The sequence below is a fragment of the Etheostoma cragini genome, chromosome 3, assembly GCF_013103735.1.
Source record: "Etheostoma cragini isolate CJK2018 chromosome 3, CSU_Ecrag_1.0, whole genome shotgun sequence".
Classification (NCBI taxonomy): Eukaryota; Metazoa; Chordata; class Actinopteri; order Perciformes; family Percidae; genus Etheostoma; species Etheostoma cragini.
The window spans coordinates 1,807,403-1,828,596 of NC_048409.1; the positions used below are offsets into that span (position 1 = coordinate 1,807,403).

The following is a 21,194-nucleotide window of genomic DNA, read 5'->3' on the forward strand; positions in this document are numbered from 1 at the left end:
CATGTAACACAGTATAACAAGACAAAGCAATAAAGCATTTATGAAGAAGTGAAAGGCTAAGGAACTATACTGTCTTACCATTATCATCACAGGAGTCCGACTGGAAGGAGCTCAGAGACTGGACCTCGGAGTTACTGCCCCTGTTACTTCCTGAGAAACACGTCACTTCTTCAGCCATGTCAACGGTCTTACCTGCAGGAACAGTTCTCTTTAATACACAAACTTTTATGCCATGAAAAGACTCATGTCAAAAATGTAATAATATTGTATACTCTATTAATCCCGCAAAGGGAAATTATTACACAAAGGCCTAAATTACATGCACTAATGGAGAGAGGTCAGAGTGGGGGGAGGGCGTGCCCAAAGAAAGGAACCCCAAGCTGCTGGGGGTTCAGCACCTTGCTCAAAAGCACCTGGGCAACTCTCCAGCTACCAATCCACCGTCATACATTTGGTCTGTATGAGGACTTGAACCAGCAACCTTCAGTGAGCTAACCCAACCAAATCCTTGGTATGCCATACCAGGGCCGGGAGGGTTTTATCTTATCTTATGTGACATGTTACATGTCAAGACATGTAACATGGTGTACTAAACATGGTGTACTAAAACTTGGTGTAAGTTTTCTTGGTCTACATTAAACGAACTAAGGGGCCAAACACTCCTGCCGAGAGGCCACAACCAACTGTACCTAGTACTACAGGGGGGTGCACCAGTTTGAGATCCCAAATCATACTTCTCTGGATGGTGGAAAACATGTGTTTGCAGGAGTTAATTGGCAACAAATGGATGTATGAAACTTTAGCGTACTGACACAAACACACTCCATCATTAAGCACAACACATCAAAGTGTTTATTCTGACTTTAGCACACACACACACACACACACACACTCACCCTCATCACTGTCCCATGGGCTCTTGCGTATGGAGTCACAGTCTGAGCGACAGGGTGACACTGGCGGCAGGTTGGGGGCCACGCTGCACACCACCACCCCCCTCCTGTTGGTTCCAGACAGGATCCTTGGTGACTCGGGGTGAAAGGTGCTCATCTCTGTATGCTCCACAGCACACCCATCCACCATCTTCCCCAGCGTAGAGCGCGGGTCTCCTTGGAAACAGGGTGTATATGTCATGGGCCTGACAGGGACCTGTGGAGGTCCCAGCAGTCCCGGCTCTGAGTACAGGTTGAGAGGGTCTCCCGGTGTGCAGTGCAGGCTCTTGAACTGAAGCCCATTGGCCTTGTTGAGCAGCGCTGCAGTGGCTGGGTCCTGGACCAGAGATAAGTTGTTCCGCGAGTAGTTCTTCTGGAAAACCTTCTTGCGGAAAGCGATGAAGAGGATGATGAGAGTGATGATGACAAAAAGCACCACAGCAATTCCGATCAGCTCCTCTTTACCGACCACAGTGTGACCGGCCTGCATGTCGGGGACCACCACGGGCCGCAGGCCGCAGCGCTGGCCCACGAAGCCCGCTGTGCAGTTACAGTAAAAGGAACCGTACGTGTTGACGCAGACGCCGCCGTTCTCACACTCCCCCTCTGGATTGCTGCGGTCACATTCGTTCACATCTTCCCCACAGCTGCAGGAGGAAAGAGGACAAGAGGCTAGAGTGAGATGATAGTGTATGAATACCTTCTCACTGCTTAATGACCTGCTTTTAGGAGGGCAATTCAAAAGAGATTCAAAGAGAGTTAAAGTGGCAGGTGGAGGCTAGAGAGGAAACAATTTTAATGTGTACTTCTTGATTTTGTAAAGACATCTTGTTCAGAGATGAGCTTTGTAAAACATTGCAATAAAACCTGCAACGTTTTTTGCAATTAAGTTGCAGGAGACCGAAAAAGTTGCAAAAAAGGTGTGATTTTTTTTATATAGTTCTTTAAAAATAAAAAGGAAACTTGTTTTGAGGACAATAAATTGACTTTAAGTTTTCCTAGTAACCTTAGCAATAAGGCTAAGGATGCTGCAAATTAAAATTGGCTGGTGGATTTAAGACAAAAAAAAATAATTCATCGAATGAATCAAATTTAAACATGTTAGTAGTTTGTTGATCTTTACATTGTTAGTTCATTTTCTATCCTGGACAGACATTTATCTGGTTTAATAAAGTATTTATTGGACTTTGACTTATTATTGCACATCAATTTAGGACATCCCGTACGTCTCATCTCTGGTTTTCCTGCATCCACTGTGTGTGTTTGTTTCTGTGTGTGTGTGTGTGTGTGTGTGTGTGTGTGCACGCGCGCGCACGGGTCAGTCATGGAGGGGAACTGAGCAGCCCCACCCGCTGCAGAGAGTCGATTGAAACAGACGCTTCCAGCGACATCAAAGTAAAAAAGTTCTTTACAGCGTATATTGAGGTCTTTCGCTGTACATTTTGTTGGTGAATGTGAGATATTCAAGTCACATATGTCTCGTTTTTATATCAGAAACAAGGAAATGAATTTGTCGACGTACATGTGACGTCAGCCCGTTCTCACTCCCGCTTGGTTGTTGGCTTTCACATACTGTCACGTACTGATAAAAAGTCTGGCACGTGGGACTGCTGCGATTGGTTGAAGTTGCGGAAAACTTTGGTGAATTTGTGAAAAAGTTACAATGGCCAAAATTGCAAGTCGCTCCAAAGTCGCAGTCATTGGTTAAATTTGCGTGAATTGGGGCGATTGCAACATCGTGAAATCCTGGAGGGACTGAGTAACAAACCAGAATGTCTGTGAATGGACCCCTGAAGGACTTGGAGTTCAGTTTGTGTGTTTGGACTGGAACTCACGTCAGGCCCCTGAAGCCTCTCCTGCAGCTGCAGAGGAAGGCGTTGCCGATGGGCTTACACGTGCCAGCGTTCTGACACGGGTTGGGAAAACACGCCGTGATCTCCATCTCACAGCGCCCGCCGGTGTACTGGGGGTTACAGCTGCATGAGAACCCTGCAGACACACACACACACATAGGAGGGGATAGACACTTCATCAGCAGTCAGTGACAGGCACACACACATCCGGTTGTATTATCATAGATACAACTACATCAAAACACCGATCGGTCTAAATGGAGAAAGAATCGCTTGACTAAAGCTTTGCTGTCAATCCAACAACCACAACCATTTATAATTGATACTCTTCATTGATCCACTATGGACACTCTGTTGTTATTACACACCACACACAGGCCTGAAATACACACACATGCTCAGGTCCTTTACATGCAGAGAGATATCAGAGGGAGTGGGCAGCCAGTGCTGGACCAGAGCCCTGGGCGGTGTGTGTATGTGTGTGTGTGTGTGTATATATATATATTTTTTTTTATTATTTTTTTTTTTTATCAATGTTGGAGGTGGAGATTGTGCACCTCCAAAGGTGTGTTTCCTGTTGTAATAGTTGCATAAGTGTTTTTCAAAAAATGCTCCAATGAAGGATTTGTGCAATTGACTTTGACTTATGTTGTTGTGAAACTATATGTAAATCTCACGACAGTGGAAGTGAGGACCATGTGACGTGTTCGCTGTGTGCTCACACTGTATCTGATACATACACTTTTTAATTCCATTTTTTTTATTGTAACTAGAGATGCACTTTTTTAAAGTAAAAGTCCAGGTACTTACACTTGGGTACTCAATAATGCCAAGTACCAATACAAGTACTTACTGTAATAATCCCACTAGGGTCCGAGGGTTTTTTCATACACACAGATAATTTTATAATTATGGCCTGCTTTGATATTGTTGTCAATAACAACAAAACAGTGTTGTGCACTTTATCTATTCAGCGCTCAGTGTTTGTCAGCATTTAAAAGTGGGCTTAATCAGTGTTTGGTAAATATTAATTCATTATTTCAGTACTTTTAACAACTGAATTAAATTGTTAAAGTAAAGGCGGTGGTCCCCTGGGACTCACCACCAGAGGGCAGGCTGCTGCAGCTGGCCCCATTACGGCACGGCTGCTGCAGGCAGGCGTCTGGGTGGAGGATGCAGCCCAGCTTCAGCTCCGTCAGGCCCACCACCTCTGCGTAGCGCGAGCGTTTGTTCTGCAGCGGCAGCTCGTTATTGTTCAGCATGATGGAATCCAGGCAGCCCTGGAAACCCTCCAGCACCCGTGGGTCTTTCTGGGGGTCCAGGAGGCTGCGAGAATTGGGATGCTGCACCTGGGGAGGGAAGGATCCGAAATCAACACATGAATTATACAAATACCCTTTCTCTCTCTCTCTCTCTCACACACACACACACACACACACACACACACACACACACACACACACACAAACACACACAACTTGTTCGGTTACTAAATGTGTGGCATTGACGGAGGTGGAACCAGTAGTTTTACTAAGAGTAATTATTTGTTCATGTCAGGCTCCATCTACAGCCTGGCATTGCCAAAATAATTCACAAATGCATAGTAGTCATTTAGATTTCCAGATGAAATTGCCCCTGGACACTGTTGAATAGACCAACAACCATCGGAGCAATGTAACATGTGGACGTGCTGAGTGACACATGCGAGTTGGGGCGGAGCTTGGTCCGTTTTCAAGCCAGAAAACATGTGGGTCTAGTTAGATGGCACCGCAGGAACAGAGAAGTCCTTGGTGTGTAATCAGGAGACTAGCTGGACAGTTGGATCCGAATTTGGTAAACCTGGTGTGTTGCACTCATCGCCCCAACAGGACAGTGACGCTCCCCCGTCAGTCATCGCCTTAAACCCCTATGTTAAGTTACAACATATGTACATACTGTCAAAATATGAATACATATGCTGATGTAAATCAAACATCAGATTGCTATTGTATCTGCCTGCTATCACTTTGGATAATTATTAAGCACAATGTGTAATATGCTTGGTCTTAAATGTGCAAAACAAAAACCTGGTAAAGATACACAGTTTTAAGTGTTCTTCTACGTTTTTAGTTTGAAGATAGAAAAGTGTTTTCAACAATGTGTACATGTGTAGTTACATTTTCAAGCAGTAACCAGGAATGAGATGTTTTGTGTATTCTTATCGAACCAAACCATATGTTGTATTTTGTATTTCATGTAATAAGAGATGCTTTTTAGTTTTATAGGCTTTTGAGCTGCTGCGTGGTTGTTCAGTGTGCATTGTGTAATGCAGAGGTGGTCAAAGTGTTCCTTATTTTTAGAAACAAAAAAAGGTTTACCAAAGTTGCCCGTGGGTGAAACTACCTCAGTCCTCAGCAAGAGGATTGTGTCTTTATTTCACACTTGCACTACCGCCATTTTCAAATAAATGAAAAGAAACAAATCCTTCTGCATTTGGATGTGTTCCGCTGTACCAAACTCACATCAAAGTACCATTCCTAAACCGGGTATAATCCGAACAGGGACTACTGTGTTAAGTATATTTTCCTTATTTTCTGTAGACTTTACAACCGTCCAGTTCCACATGTCAACCACTTTCTAAGCAAAAACAGAGATGAATGTCAATGACAATCCATGTGGGTAGGCTGTGTACCCCACATGAACAAAAACTGACTTGGATCTCAAAATAATCTGAATGGTATAAAAAATACATTCAATATTGGACTAGCATTCTAGCGTCTACCACATAGCAAATTGATACCGGGTTGTGGACATAGGTCTGGCACTGTGAGGATTCTCATGGACTGACCAGTGCTCCAAAGTAGATGCTTCTGTCTGGCGGGAGGGGTTGGAGGAATGGTGGTCCACTGCGACGCTCCACGTAGCTGTCATCCAGCGCCAGGCTGCTGAAGTTGTGGTTGAGCTCCAGTGCCACCGTGTGCCAGCTGCCGTCATTGATGCGACGGCCAGAGATGCCCAACATGTCGGGACCGTTGCCGCCACCAAGGCCACAGGCTAGCTGGAACCACAGCTTCCCCTCCTCCAACTAACCCCCCCACACACACACACACGACAGAATGGAAACACACTTGATTTACTACCATACTAACATGAAGAACATCAACTGACAGCGAGACAGGAAATATAAAGTTTGTGATTGAAAATGATTGAAATGTAATATTGATCTGAAACTCATTACTAACAAATCAATGGAGAGAATAGATAAAAAAAATCACTTTAATGTTGGACAGGCGTTTAAATCAAAGAAAATCGTTTGTGTGAATCCTGACTCAATTAGCATCGATGGCTGTGTGTGTATAATAAAGACACACATTAGATGCTTCTACAGCTTGCAAAAATGTTAACTGCATAATTCATTTTATAATTACTGTAATTTTATACTTTTTATTGATCCCCAGTGGGGAAATTACAATTAGTTTTAAACAGAAACAATATAACGTTCATGACCTGTTTATGTATGTGTGTGTGTGTGTGTGTGTGTGTGTGTGTGTGTGTACCTTGAGCATGGTGCAGGGCTCAGCGTGTGTGTACATAATGATCCCTCTGCTTTGCAGTGTTCGGATTCGGAGGCTGAGTTTTAACTCCGTCTGCAGCCGCTCAGACACTCTGTACTTGATGTAGCTGTTACCTGAGAAGCTCAGAGACGAATGCCCTGTAGAGACAGAGACACACACACACACACACACACACACACACACACACACACACACACACACACACACACACACACACAGGTCTGTTATGCACAGGTACAGTGTGTATACTGTATGTATGTATAGTTTTTCTTTCATTTTGTTAAGTTGTGTCCTGTATTGTTTTCACACAGACTTGATGTTGTGTGTTTCCTGTCTTTTTCTCGCTCACACACCTGCACACTCTCCCAGTTTGCCTGGTGGACACTGGCATGCGTAGCGCCCTCTGCTGGCCTCAACTGCAACACACTGCATGTCTGCGGGACACGGCTGGTCCTCACACTGTTCTGACAGGACCGCACAGCTGGCATCTGGACACACAAACACACCCACACACACACACACACAGAAACGAAACACACTTATTTTATTACCATACTACCATGAAGAACACAAACTGACAGCAAGAGAGAAAATATAAAGTGTATCTCTGTAAAAAAACTATTTGCAAAATGATCAAAGTGTAATATGAATTTTAAAATCAGCACTAACAAATGAACAGATGAATTTAATCTGAACCCAGATCAAAACTGTGTGAAGCATTTCTTCCACCCACAATATTTCTATCAGGCCAGATTTGATTAGGCCAAAAAAAAGCTGAATTAAAAAGCAGAATTAATAACCTAACAGTAATATTTAATTGTCTTTTCAATAAACTATTGTGCTTATCTAGACGTATAAAGAGAGACACACAACACACCGCTGAGTGTCTGTTCTTTTAGAACAAAACACAGAAGCTCCACTTTTCACACCAAATGAACACGTTGCATTTACTGACCAGTGCATGTGCAGCGCGAGGTGCGGTGGAAGCGTGGGGAAACGAAGCTGAGGCGTGGCGTGCTGTACGTGGCCAGGCTGTGGGAGTCCAGGCTGATGCTCTGCTCGCACTGCGCGCCTCGACACTCCAGCCCTGAGCAGTTCTTATCCAGGATGGCTGACACGCGGATGACCTCCTCCAGCTGCCGCCGGGACGCACTCAGTTTCTGGGTGAGGTAGGCCGCCTTGTAGTACCCGCCCCCTGCTGTTGCCACGGCAACAAGCATGTCCAGTTGCTGCGTTCCGCCGACTGGCTGCAGACTGAGCAGGTGCAGTGTGTCCTGCTGCTGCGATGTGGCTGCCTGCTGCAGAACCTTCAACACACTTTTCAGGTGCGATGCCACAAAGTCTTGGGGTGCCACGCTCTCAAAGCGCACCGTCACCGCCTCACGCAGCATCTCTACGGTCGCCTGCTCCACGTGCACACTCACAGGCACAGGCACGGCAAAGCGGCCATCACTTACGCTGGCGTTGAGGGAGTACCTGCCCGCGTCCAACCCGCCCAGGGCGATGATCTTGCCATCCCGAGGACTGATCTTAAAGAGACTGCGTTGAGCTGGAGGGGCATGGCCAAAGGTCAGCGCATCATAGGGGTCTGCGTCGGTGGCGTGGAGCTGGCCAATCACACCACCAGGAAACTCATCCTCCATAGTGACGATATGAACTTCTAGTGGCAACGCCACTGGCCGGTGAAGGCTCTCCTCAATCACCCTGACAGTCAGCACGGAGGAGGAGGACAGCCGAGGCTTCCCCGAGTCCGTCACCTGAGACAGCACATCATGAGAAAAGAGAAGAGACATGTCAGACAACAGGAGGACAGTGGAAATAAGTCAATATATCACCAAAAAGAGATGTCACCAAGTCATTTCGACTTGGTGACATCTCTCTTTGGTGACATATTTACTTTTTTTACATAATCAATTTATCCTATACTATTCATTGTGACTGGAGCTGATCCCAGCAGACAATGTGCGAGACACAGAGACAGACAACCATTCACACTCACATTTACACTGACAGCAATTTAGAGTCAACAATAACCCTGACTCGTGTGTTTGGACCCGGAGAACACGGCAAGTTCATTGGATTACATCAAGAAAAATCCCACCATGCTCAGGTTCTATTCTATGTGGTATATAGTGTTGAGCTGCTATCTCCCCCTAAACATCCCCCGCCCCCGTAAAAAAAAGAAAATGGGTCTATAGATTCAACAACACTGTTAATGTGATGAAGGGAGACTGTAATATACTCTACCTGTATCACAATAACATATTGAGTTGCCAGGTCCCTCCTGAACACTTGATTGGCCACAAGTGTTCCATCTTTCTCCAGCACAAACTCTCCGCCTTCGTTTCCTGTCAGGATGCGGAAGTCGAAGGGCTGGCCGTTGTGGGACGAGTCCAGATCGATGACGGACAGCTGCAGGATGCTGGTGCCGATTGACTTGTTTTCCTGGGGAGGGAACACACCGTTAGAAAGACCAACATGTACGGGGATACATTATGCTGCTGGCAATATGAAGTTTCTCTTGGCATGATGTACCTTAGAAATTCAAAGCTAGAAATGATGCACCTGCTCGTATAACTGAGTCATTGGTATTGATTACCCCTGCTACTTCCTGGAGATATACCACTTTAGTCTGTCCCTCCACAAAATCCTGAGGGCAAGTTGGCAAATTGTTTGACTTTAACAAAATTCCAGCATTTTTTAAATTTGCGCAGTCTTTGCCAGTTGAAGTTTCCTTGCACTCTGCACCCTCCACTGCAGCTCAGCACGTACTGTGAACACTGTCCATGGAGGCAGAAAGATGCAATTCTGTACCAAAACTTTAGATGATATCCACTAGATTTGTCCAACTCAGATGATTGAAGCCTCATATCAGCTTCAAATAAACTTTGGAGGACTGTATACTACAGTCTGTGCAAAAATTAGTACAGAATGAGGACTGTTGAGTTTGTCCCCATCACTACACTGACACGGCTTTAGAAAGAGCTCCATTACAGCAGCAAGGAGTTTGAACTGGTTATGAAGCCGTCTAAATTTCATTTTCCAAGAGCTGCTGTCGGCTGCTGCTCCTGTTCGCATTTACACATTGTTATCATGAGTTGCATGTGTCACAGAAGAAAAAAAAAGTACGGACAGTGTGTACAGGGTGACAGCTGCCAGCGCCACTGATTACTACTATTCAAATGGATTCCTAAACATTTGCTATGTGCGCCATTCACACACTCTCATGAAAGCACTCTGCATCACAAAGTCCCGGGGCTTTACAACAATATATGAATTTAAGATGAATTTGCTTCACTATCGTCATATTACAGGTATTTTTATTTATCTTACAAAGCCACGCATAGTTCCATTACTATGCAATGTATATTCTGCAAACATCTGTGTTTAAGAAAGAATAATACTATTAAAATTTGTCTTCCTTTCATTTGCTTCAAAAACAAATGCACAGGCTAGCCAGACGCTGTTGGGCCTTTTGACTGACAGCTGCAGTGCGGGTGGCCCATGTCAGGTCCATGTGGATATTTGCCCCCAGGTAAAGGAATAAGCTCAGGAGTACTATTTGAGACTTAAAAAGTAGTTGTGACAGAAAAGACTCATCATTTTCTAAAACCTCATCTTAAAAAGCTTTACTCCGTAATTAAAGTATGCTGAGAATATCCCTTATTACTCTTCCAGGTGTGTGTGTTCTCTGTTGAGTCACTTATTTAGACCAGCGGGGTAATGAATGACTTTAATGGGCTGGAGGCCCCCTGAGCTTACGTGTGGGGCCCAAATGTCCGTGCTATGCAACTGCAGTTGGAAATGTTCTTACCAAGCAATTAGAGCCACAATGGCTGAATTTGAGCCAAAGATTTCTTGAATTCTTTAAATCTTTGTGTTTAGGTCATTTAGAGTGCATGGCTGTTCAGAACGGGCTGCTTGCTCCATTCCCAGTATTTGTTTTCACAGCTTTATTGTGTAAATTCTCACAAACATGGGGCAGAAAATGCAGTTCTAAGTAGTTTCTGATGGTAAATGTAGAGCATTTATATAGCACCTTTCTACCTTGTGGGACAAAACGCTTTACATTAACCCATTCCCATCCACCGAGGGCTGCCATGCAAGGCGCCATGAGCTCGCTGCTGCTTCTCAGCCACTGAACAGCAGAGACAGAGAGAGATAACTGTGTAAGAGAGAGAGGAGAGCTCGCCGGACAATACTGGAGTCTCTTCTACAGAAGGGAAAGCCCCACTTTGGCCTCCTTTAAAAGCCAGGTAAAGCTGTGGCTTAGTGCTAACTGTATGCTGTACTGTACACTGTATTGTGGTTCCATTTTAACTTCTACTAATGAATTGTCCTGTTCTTGTTTTTTCTTTTAGTTTCTTCTTGTTTTATACTAAATGTTACTATCCTATGTCTTTTTATTGTGACTCCAACCTGCCTAATGGACTGCAGATGGAAATTAGCCCTCGGACAACAATTAGGCACATTTACGTGTATTGCTGTACTTGTTTATCGATGTGCATTGTCCCGAATTAATAAATAAATAAAATTAAGAAAGTCACTACATTTGTCGCTAGTTGCTTTTTTAAGCCTTCCACTGTACAGAGGCTCCCACTCTCTGTTGGTTTGCACAGCCATAAACCCCAACCAATGAGCCGTCTAGGGATTTAGCATCTCCCCGCCCTGGACGGAGCCTCGCGACAGTGTACTGCGTGTGGCGGGGTCTTTTGCGCATGCAGGATGGTTTGAAAGACACACACACACATACGCACACACAGAGTCCTCGATTGTTTACCTGTATGACAGTGGTGAGGTTGGCCGGGGAGAAGGTGGGGGGGTTGTCATTGATGTCAGAGATGTCAATGTTGACCATCACAGTGGAGGACATGGCTGGGACTCCACTGTCCAGAGCTCTGACGGCCAACGAGTAGCTGGGAACCTACAAGGACCGACACAATGGAAGATATGTAACCCATGAATAAATAAAACACAAACATATATAATGGATGTCACACCTGTCATGCTTAGGTATGTGAAGGCACGTTTGGCAGCTTGGCCAAAAGATACAGATTTCTAGGCTGAGGTTGGTCAAACTGATTTTTTGTGGAATTAAATTGAAGTGAATGGATTATGGCTGGAGAAGATGACATGTTTATCACATCTAAAACAATGCTGAATAAGTAATAAGATATACATGTTTAGTGTTTAGTCTTTGGATATAGGGTGGTGGAAGGGGAAATGGGGGGGGGATGTTCTGTATGTATGTTTGTTTTAAAAAGCAAGAAAAATGTCAAACCTGTTACCCTTGGTTATTCCCAATACAGCCTGTAATAATTTATAGTCTGATCAATAAACATATTATGTAAAAAAAACAACAATGCTGAATAACAACAGGAACATATACTCTTTGTCCTGATGGTGGCAGTAGAGGACAGGCTGTGTACTTGTACAGCAAGCCCATCATCAATGGTCTGTAAACAAAAAAAAATATTTTCCATAAAATATATGTAAAAATATAAATATACTGTAATAAGTTGGACTCATTTTTGTTTTAAGAAAAACATTTCAAAAACTGATTAAACAGTTTTGTGGTCGTCGTGCACTTCTGACTCCCAACACTGTTTTTATGATGCTACTGATTTTCAATATCCTAGCAATTATCTGGGAGAGTACAGTGTTATTATGGATAGAAACATTATCAAAACTATGAATTTTGATTTTCTTATTTTCAGTCTTAGGCCAATGCATTTGTGTATGGCCTACCACTTCAAGGTTAGCAGTAGCTCAGTCTGTGGGGACTTGGCTTGGGAACCTGGGCTTGGTCACAGTGTGGACCACGTACGGAGTACAGAGACCAGTTAAAGTCACGGGCACTGCAGAGGTGCCCTAGAGCAAGGCACCAAACCCACAACTTCTCGGGATCCCTAGTCTCTTTCTACATATGTCTTTTATAACAAAGAGCTAATAAAACGTGGTGAGAAGAAATGAAAAAGCAACAAACAATATTCTGCTGCCTGACACAAACGGAAAATAAACTCAGTAGTCAACAGCTATGACCTGCTAGGCAGAGAGAAAGGGGGGGAGGGGGGGGGGAGTATTGAAATGAGAGAAGGAAACATATAAACACACTAACCCTACACACACATACACACACAAAGCTGCTGCTCTCTCTGTGATAACCCAAACTCACTTTCATCATGCAAAAGCTTTGATCCCCCACACTTCCCTGCTTCCCTGCTCAGACGGCTCATCGACCGTTCTCTTGAATACTTAATGATGGGAATATGAACGTTTCTGATGTTTTCAAGCAGCGCGGAGGAAAAAGACGAGGAAGAAGTAGAAGATGAGGAAGAAAGAAGAGGGCTGAGGAGGGGGAAGCAGTAAGGGGAGTTCATGCCTTCCATCTTTTTTCCTGCAGAAAATAAAAGAGCTGATACGCAGAGCTGCTTGTGTGCACGTGTTTAACTTTTCAAGTGTGATTTGCTGCCATGTGGACAGGCATCCATCTCCCAGGGCTCCCATCTCGGCCAACAGATACTGCAACTGATACTGTGATGTACCAGGACCGCTCGTACCTACAGTCACCACATCTGTCTGGGCTGTACCAGGACCGCTGGTACCTAGAGTCACCACATCTGTCTGGGCTGTACCAGGGCCTCTGGTACCTAGAGTCACCACATCTGTCTGGGCTGTACCAGGACCGCTGGTACCTACAGTCACCACATCTGTCTGGGCTGTACCAGGACCGCTGGTACCTACAGTCACCACATCTGTCTGGGCTGTACCAGGACCGCTGACACCTACAGTCGTCACATCTGTCTGGGCTGTACCAGGACAGCTGGTACCTACAGTCACCACAACTGTCTGGGCTGTACCAGGACCGCTGGTACCTACAGTCATCACATCTGTCCGGGCTGTACCAGGACCGCTGACACCTACAGTCATCACATCTGTCTGGGCTGTACCAGGAGCTCTGGTACCTACAGTCACCATATCCATCTGGGCTGTACCAGGACCGCTGGTACCTACAGTCATCACATCTGTCTGGGCTGCACCAGGACCGCTGACACCTACGTACCTTACCAGGTCAGGACAAGTGGGAGGCGGAGTGATCCATGTGTTAAGCTAGCACATTTGTTTTCGTGTCTAATAAAGGTTCCGGACACCTGGACACCAAAAAACCTTTTCTTATTACATTGAAAAGGTTTTAGGAGAGATTTAGTTGAAGCTGACACAGTATAGGTCATATGTAGTACATTATTTCATATTTATTTATTTATTTGAAAAAAAATATTATTTAGTTTCAGGTTGTTACATATTTTATTTTATTACGTAAGTTATTTTTATACCATTGAGGCATAATAAAGCATGTTCATTAACCTCTGAGAAGCCTGACTGAATTTATGCTTCGAGGCCGGGCCGAGTGTCCTCTTTTTTGGAAATCAAAATATGTTCACCCTACCCACCTATATATATACATCTCTTCTTCTGTTATCACGGAGGAATGTGCATAACATTCAGGTTGAACTGTCGCCGCAGCTCTTTGTATCAGCTGTAACTCATGAACGTCAAAGCTGTAGGAAACTTCCAAAAAGTCCAAAATCAAACTGTGATGTAATCTAGTTAATGTGGACTTTGAGAGCCAGTGATTTAGTGTGTAAGAGTCTTACTGAATAAGATAACCTAAATCCTAAATGTCTTGAATCAGGATCTTCACTATGTGGAGCAAGTAGCTTGTGAAACATAAGCTACAGCTGTCATTTTAATTGAAAATATATATTATTTAACACTAATAGTACATGTCCTCCGCTGCTCCTTTAGCGTCCTGATTATCTCTGTTAACATACACTTACAAAGCTGTGTGTGTGCGTGTGTGCGTGTGTGTGTGTGTGTGTGTGTGTGTGTGTGTGTGTGTGTGTGCGTGTGTGTGCGTTTGTGTGTATGTGTGTGTGTCTCCTCACCGTCTCCCGGTCCAGTGGCTTGTTGACTTTGATGACCCCCCGAAGTGGGTCCATGAAGAACTGCTCGTTTCGGTCCCCACTGATGATGGAATAGAGGACGGCTCCATTCAGCTGACTGTCAACGTCCTCTGCTACCAGCTGAAATCCCACACAAACACACAGAGGCGGGGGGGGTGACTGTCTTAAAGTCGCACATTTTGACCATCTGTCCCTGTCCTACCCTTTATATATAGATATTTTTCATCTATATTTCACCAATTCCTAATAATTTGTATACATATGAGCCAAATGTCTCCTTGACCAACCTGTCGGCACACATAGGTATATATGGGTTACATGGAGTCCATTATGAAGCTCATTATGAAGCGACTCAATCCAAAGCAAACAACTTTTCACAATAGTGTGCTCAGGCAAAAACATTTCCTGAAATGGGCCGGAACTAATTTTTGCCCACATGAATACCCTAACTTCTTACAGTGTACCCCCCTCCCTCTGTGTAAACACAAAGCCAGCTTAACACTGAGAAAACAGCGCGGAATCAGAACCAGAAATTCTTTATCGATCCCCAAAGGGAACTTCTGTGTTACAGTTGCACAAAGTATATAAATATCAGAGTAGATATATAAATAAAGAAATATTACGAGTGTGGATATGTACGGTATTTACATAGTTAAAGGTATTTTTTATTAAACAGTATTTACATAATTTAGGAGTTGTAATGGTGAAGAGTTATAATGAATAAATAGTTGCAGCAGAGTATTGCACTAATTTTAAGCCGGCGTTATTGCACAAAACAGAAAAGAATGTCCATTTTCATACTCACTAAGTGTTTTTGTGTCAGAACCTTAGAGGGAGGTAATAATGAATAGTAAGAATGAATAAATATTAGCAGTAGAGTATTGCACACATTTTAAGCCAATGTTTTGAACAGATAATATTGTCTAGTTTCTAACTCACTAAGTGTCCGTGAAAATGGCCTTGTCAACAAAGACCATTGTCAAAGACCGGATACTATTATTGTAAACCTGGTCACTGGAGTAGGCTATTGAGCCCCTGTCTGACACAGGAGCCCAGCCCGCGGCCAGGGCATGATATCTGTTTACCACGGCGGTTAACAAAGTCCTGCACATAGAGCGCCTCTTCAATCACCACCAACTTAAAAACCAAAAGCTGCCCAACTACTGAGATTTGCTTCACTGCAGTAGGACCCTGGATCTCCACGTAATGACCTGGATTATGTATCATTACCACACAGCCGTGTAACGACTGACAGTAAGTCAAAAAGTAGATTAGATAAGATTAGATAATACTTTATTCATACCACAATGGGGAAATTTCCTTGAGACAGCAGCAGTTTAAAGTGGCATTATATAAAAGATATTGTTAAGTAAAGTTAGGTGGCCAATGGCCATAGTACAAAAAAATATTGCATTGCAAGTGAATATGTGACGTTAAATTAAATAGAATAATATGTAATTAAATAATATAGCAAAAGTCAGTAACCATAGTATAGATGATATTGAGTCTAAGCATAGTATAAAGAAGTACTATATGGAAAAATCTAAATACAGATAATAAAAATTAAAATGTACTTAGAGCCATGGTGAGTGGTGAGTAATTGAAACCGGAACAGAAACAAGTAAAAAGCTAGAGTGAAACCGACTGGGAACGACTGGGCAGACTCAAACATTGATTGTAGGTGACTCTGCTGTAAGAGAGATGTAAAAAGATTGTTCAGTAAAAACATCAAAATACTGTGCTTTCCCAGAGACAGCTGGCATCTGATACATCCTGCCCTGCATGTCGTGGCAGCCCTCCTACTGTAACATTGAAGAACATTATACTGCATATAGGGTCAAATTATGTCATGAAGCAACAGTCTAATGTGCTGACACTGGGCTTTATTGATCTGCTGAACACAGTCGGTTCTCTCCTTGAGATGTATTGTCTCATACCCCACCTGTGCCACCGCTCTCACCCTTTCCCCTCTTTGCCCTTGCCCCCTGTTGGAGTTCACTGACCAGATGAAGGAGCTGGTTACTGCTGGAACCAAATTCACCCCCCTCCCTTTTTCTATCAAGCTCCAACTGATTTGTGCGCGGTCCAGGCTACACACCTAGTGGCACTCATGAAAGCTTCCTCAAGTCATGCTGATAGGTAATAGAAACAGATCCGTTAACAAGAAGCACTCAACTGCAAATTTAGCACATTTAGCATCCATTCCTCGTCAGCCTCAGCCTGACTCCAACTATTAAGCAGAAAATGCTTGTATAACACACTCACATTAGCCTTAAAATCTTTTTTAGTTAATGATTTTAATATTAATATTAGCACAATCTTGATTTAATAATTGTAACTGAAACTTGGCTAGACACATATAAATGTGCATCTATTTTTATAGAGTTGCCTGTTTCCAGCGGTAAATAGCAGACAGCTAAGTGTTTTGTATAAATATATAAAATATTTAACTTTACCACTCAGGCTTGTTTGGATATAATATATAATTCTGTTAAATCTTATCATATAGGCCTGGTATATCAAAGCTGTATCTGAGTGCCGTAATGCCTGCCGTTTTGGAAGGTATTATTTATACAGGTAGTCTTATAGTATTCGTCTTAGTCTTATCAGGTTCCCCTACACTGTGAGAGAACAGGCCGGAATTATGAGTCAATTTGCAGCAATTCCCGTGTGTCTGAGACTTTTTTTGCTTTTTCCCACAACATAACAACTGCCAGGATCATTAACATACATCGGAATTCACAAGATGCATTGTATTGACTATTTATGGTTGAAAATGGGCGTGTAAGGGCAGGATAAGAGGCTGATTCACTATCGGGAATTGCTGCAAATTTACTTATAATTTTGGCCTGTTCCCTCACAGTGTACGGAAGACTAGCTATATTAATAATACCTTCAAAAATGGCAGACAGAACGATTGAGCAAGACTGTATTTCCAGACCACAAAGTAGCGATGATATATGGACAGTATTAAAGACAAATATGTAGTTATTTCCACTGTGGTTTGCCGTTATCTAATGCTAGGGTATTTGATACTATCATCCATGGAGTCGGGCCATCTCCTCCTCCTGCACTCCGTAGCGGACAATGTGAAGGGGAGAAAGCGCAGATTAAACATTAACAATTTTTCTTTTTAATTCAAGATTAGAGTTGGATTTTACAAACGTTTATGGAACAATTATCACTCAGTACAAGTACAAATACCGCTGCTGGATTTATCCTCATGATAACTTGGATGGTATGGAGTGAAAAAATGTGTATGAGTCATCAAGACTTGAAAATATTCAGAGTAATCATTATTCCCATATTTACTTGCCGCAGTCGGACATCAGTTCACCTCCTCACCATCTGCGTCGCCAGTACCCGTTGTCTCCAAAACGTGCGTATACATGGGTCAGAGTTAGCGTGGAGGGCCGCACATTATCCCGTCAAGTTTGTTTTGTATAGATCATAATCATCAATTTTCAGCCACATTTTGTGCATACGCCAACTTCCTGGAGCCCTGTAGATTATAAGAACTTCCGTACCTAATAATGTCCTGGGCCCTTTTGCTCTATCTTTGGTCTCTATTATCTATAGCTCTTTGCAATCAGGTTGCATCCTATCATATTGTAAACATGCAAGTGTTCACCCACTTCTGAAGAAAACCAATCTGGATCCATCCACTCCCAAAAACTATTCCTACATCTAAGATGCGTTTCATTTATATGTTCTTGTTGAGAAGTAATTGCTAAACATCTTACTGCCGTGCCGGCTACACACGACATTTCAGACCAATTTCACTTTGATTTCCGTCAGAAACACTCAGCTGAAACAGCTCTCCTCAGAGTGTCCAATGACTTAATGATGTCTTCTGGTGTGGGTGAATGCTTTCGATATTGTGGTAATGGAAAGGCAGTGGGTGGGGTTCTCTAGGAGTGCCCTGGACTGGTACTCCTTCTGTCTCTCAGATTGATGTTTTTCTGTGATAGTTGGTCCCTTTGCGTCTGAAACAGCTGCCCTTTCCTGTGGGATGCCTCAGGGTTCTTTTTCAGGTCCTATTTTATTTGCATAGTATGTGCTATGTCATTTAATTATCCAATTTAAAGGTATCTCGTATCACTGTTACATTAATGATATCCAATTGTATGTCTCTGTTAAGCCTGGTGAGACAGAATTGTCTGTCTGCCATTAAGGACTGGATGGACATACACCATTTTACAGTTCAATACAGGTAAGACGTATTATTGCTCCAGATAGCACTGCTTCCCAGGTTGCTTGGTAATTGGGGACCCTTTCTTCAGCTGTACAATCTCAATTTAGACATCTTGGTTTTATTTTTGATCATAATATGTATTTTAATCAACATATCAAATCATTAACAAGTATGTTTCTTTCAAATAAAAAACTGCCAAACTCAGAAATGTTGTATTCAATATAAGCCTGAGCTGATCATTCCGGATTTTACATCATCCTGGCTTGACTACTGCAACTCCCTTTTCACCTGCCTCAGCAAGTCGTCCCTGGACCGTTACCAACTGGTCCAAAACGCTGCTGCAGGGATGTTGACCAGGACCAGCAGAACGTCTTACACCACTCCCATTTCATCCTTGTTACGTTGGCTTCCTATCAAGGTCAGGATTCATTTTAAAGTGCTTGCTTTGACTTATAGCGCCCTGCATGGTCAGGCACTTGTGTACATTTCTAACCTGCTCAGTCCTTATGTTACCAGTAGGTCACTCAGGTCTTCTGACCAGGACTACTTCACAGACCCACATACACATTCCCTTGCCACAAGGTCAGGGGTTCACCGAAAATATTAAGTAATAGACCATAAACATCCATCTTGCCAGTAACTTGCATGCAGGTAAACCTACCTGGACCACAGACTCTCCGGTGGTAGCATCTTCGGACACCACAGCAGTGTACAGGTCACGGCTAAACATGGGTGCATTGTCATTGACATCTGTCAGGTTTATGTTCACTGTTGTAATTGCGCTGAGTGGTGGCGTGCCGCCATCACGAGCTTCCACTGTTAGGAAGTAGTCCCTGCACGTCTCATAGTCCAGAGGCTGGGCAACTAAAATGGCACCTGAGCAAGTGAGGAGAGAGGCAACATAATTATGCATTTATAATTGTAAAGAGCAGAATTAAATCATTTGTTAGGGAAAAGATTCCACCAACTGAAAAAAAACCATCCATTAGCTGTTTGTGGCTACTTGAACGAGCAATAGGTCTCGTTTTATCACAGTCAATAATCCCATTAAAAGAACCAAACCACGTAACAATTGACCTACTATCAAGTATTGTCTGTGTTTACCCAAAGCTCCGTTGTTATCCAAAACTCATCAGTGAGCCACACTGCTGCACTGTTCCTTCATCACCATGAACACATAACACACACACTTTCTACTGTTCTCTGCTTGTTTCTGAACCCAACATCAGGAGAATTGAGGAGGGTTAGGGTTCTTTTTTAATCTGAAGTGATCAGTAGCACAGAGGCAGCATATGACCTGCCTTCAGCTTCCAGGAGGCCGAGTAACCACCGGTCCAGGTGCGATGAGGAGCCACTGTGACGGGCTTCTACCTCTTGAGGGCTCATCAGCGCAGTCTGCAGTGTCGTTATGAGTTCCTGGAGGGGCTTCCTCAGCTCAGCCCGGAAGAGAAAGCTTTTATGGACTGTGAGCTAACTCTGACAGTTGCTGTCAATCAGAGGCCACAGGACAGGCACCGATGGATTGATTGTCTCTTCCCAGACTTCTACAAACCGTTCTGGAATATTCTTGGACCAGATCCTTAATGAGGTTCTAATAGAGTGTCTCAGAACAGGATGTCTTCTTATTTCCTATTCCTATATTCACTGGGATGGAGAGTTGGTGGTTCATGTTTTATTTGTTTGACAGGTTTCACTGTGTTTTTTGTTTTATTTAGGATGTTCTTTTCCTGGATTGCTTTGACTTTCATGACTGTGTTTCTTTTTTGTATTAATCCAATAAAGGGACCCTCCTCTTCTCTCCTCTCCCCTCGTAGCAGCACAGTAGGTTGTTCATGGATTGGTTACTGCTTCCCACAAAAGGAGACCTGGCCCTATTTAAGAACTGGCGCCCCGTTGCCTTCCTCTGGGGCAGATGGGGGCAGGGCTGAGTCGGCATGTTCCTGTGCAGCGAGGGATAAGGCTTGTTTGTCTTATTTCAGGTCAGCTATATAGCTGAGCAGGTGCAGGTCTAGGGCTCGGCTCAGTGGGCTCTTGCTGTCCGGGTCCTCAAACCTTGAGCTTCCTCTCGCTGTCTCTGCCTACTGTTGCCCGCAGTGAGTGGGATGTTTAGTGGCCTTGTTAGTAGGTCAGTGGGGGAATCAGGCAGTGCCCCGGTCTGCCTGGGGGAGTTGAGTGGGGAAATGAAGGGCTAAAGGTTTTGGGAGTGTTTTGGGACTCTGAGGGATTTGTTAAAAAGGACAGGGAGAGTGTGAAGGAGAATGTTTGCTCTCCTTTTTATTTACATGGAAATGGCTGCTACCCCTGATGGAGGACGACCAGAGGGCCACTGTTGGTTTCTTCTGGTCTGCTCAACACTGGGTCCAGGCAGCAGCTATTTACCTTCCTGTAGCTGAAGGGGACCAGGGGCTGTAGATAATGTGGCTAATTGAGGAACCTTTTGTTTCTTAACCCCTCTGTTGTCCTCGAGTGAATTTTGACCCTTTAAAAAAATGTCTACATCTGAAATAAAGGTTTCTTTTTAACCAAATTACCACAAAAAATGGATTGGATTCCTTACAACGCTCTTTGTAAATACAACTGATAACTTTCATTCCTCTGATCTTAACTATTAGTCAAACTAATTCATAATTTCTGCTTTTTTAACTGAAATTTTAGGTATAATTCTTTATAGATGAGTGTTATTGAACATGAATTCC

The 21,194-nt window shown here is 43.5% G+C and overlaps 1 protein-coding gene across 5 annotated transcripts in view; it reads right to left on the bottom strand.

Annotated features, from left to right (window-relative positions):
- fat3a (FAT atypical cadherin 3a) overlaps positions 1–21,194 on the bottom strand; it is a 135,022-nt gene that overhangs the window by 6,733 nt on the left and 107,095 nt on the right. For all 5 annotated transcript variants that reach the window (XM_034866014.1, XM_034866000.1, XM_034866008.1 and 2 more), the window contains 12 exons: positions 19,160–19,374; positions 14,286–14,423; positions 11,120–11,263; positions 8,587–8,784; positions 7,295–8,096; positions 6,693–6,827; positions 6,322–6,476; positions 5,613–5,849; positions 3,888–4,134; positions 2,768–2,921; positions 897–1,579; positions 79–192 (listed from right to left, as the gene is read on the bottom strand). In XM_034866014.1, the coding sequence (XP_034721905.1) occupies positions 79–192; positions 897–1,579; positions 2,768–2,921; positions 3,888–4,134; positions 5,613–5,849; positions 6,322–6,476; positions 6,693–6,827; positions 7,295–8,096; positions 8,587–8,784; positions 11,120–11,263; positions 14,286–14,423; positions 19,160–19,374 (3,222 nt within the window). The remainder of the gene's footprint in view (positions 1–78; positions 193–896; positions 1,580–2,767; positions 2,922–3,887; positions 4,135–5,612; positions 5,850–6,321; positions 6,477–6,692; positions 6,828–7,294; positions 8,097–8,586; positions 8,785–11,119; positions 11,264–14,285; positions 14,424–19,159; positions 19,375–21,194) is intronic.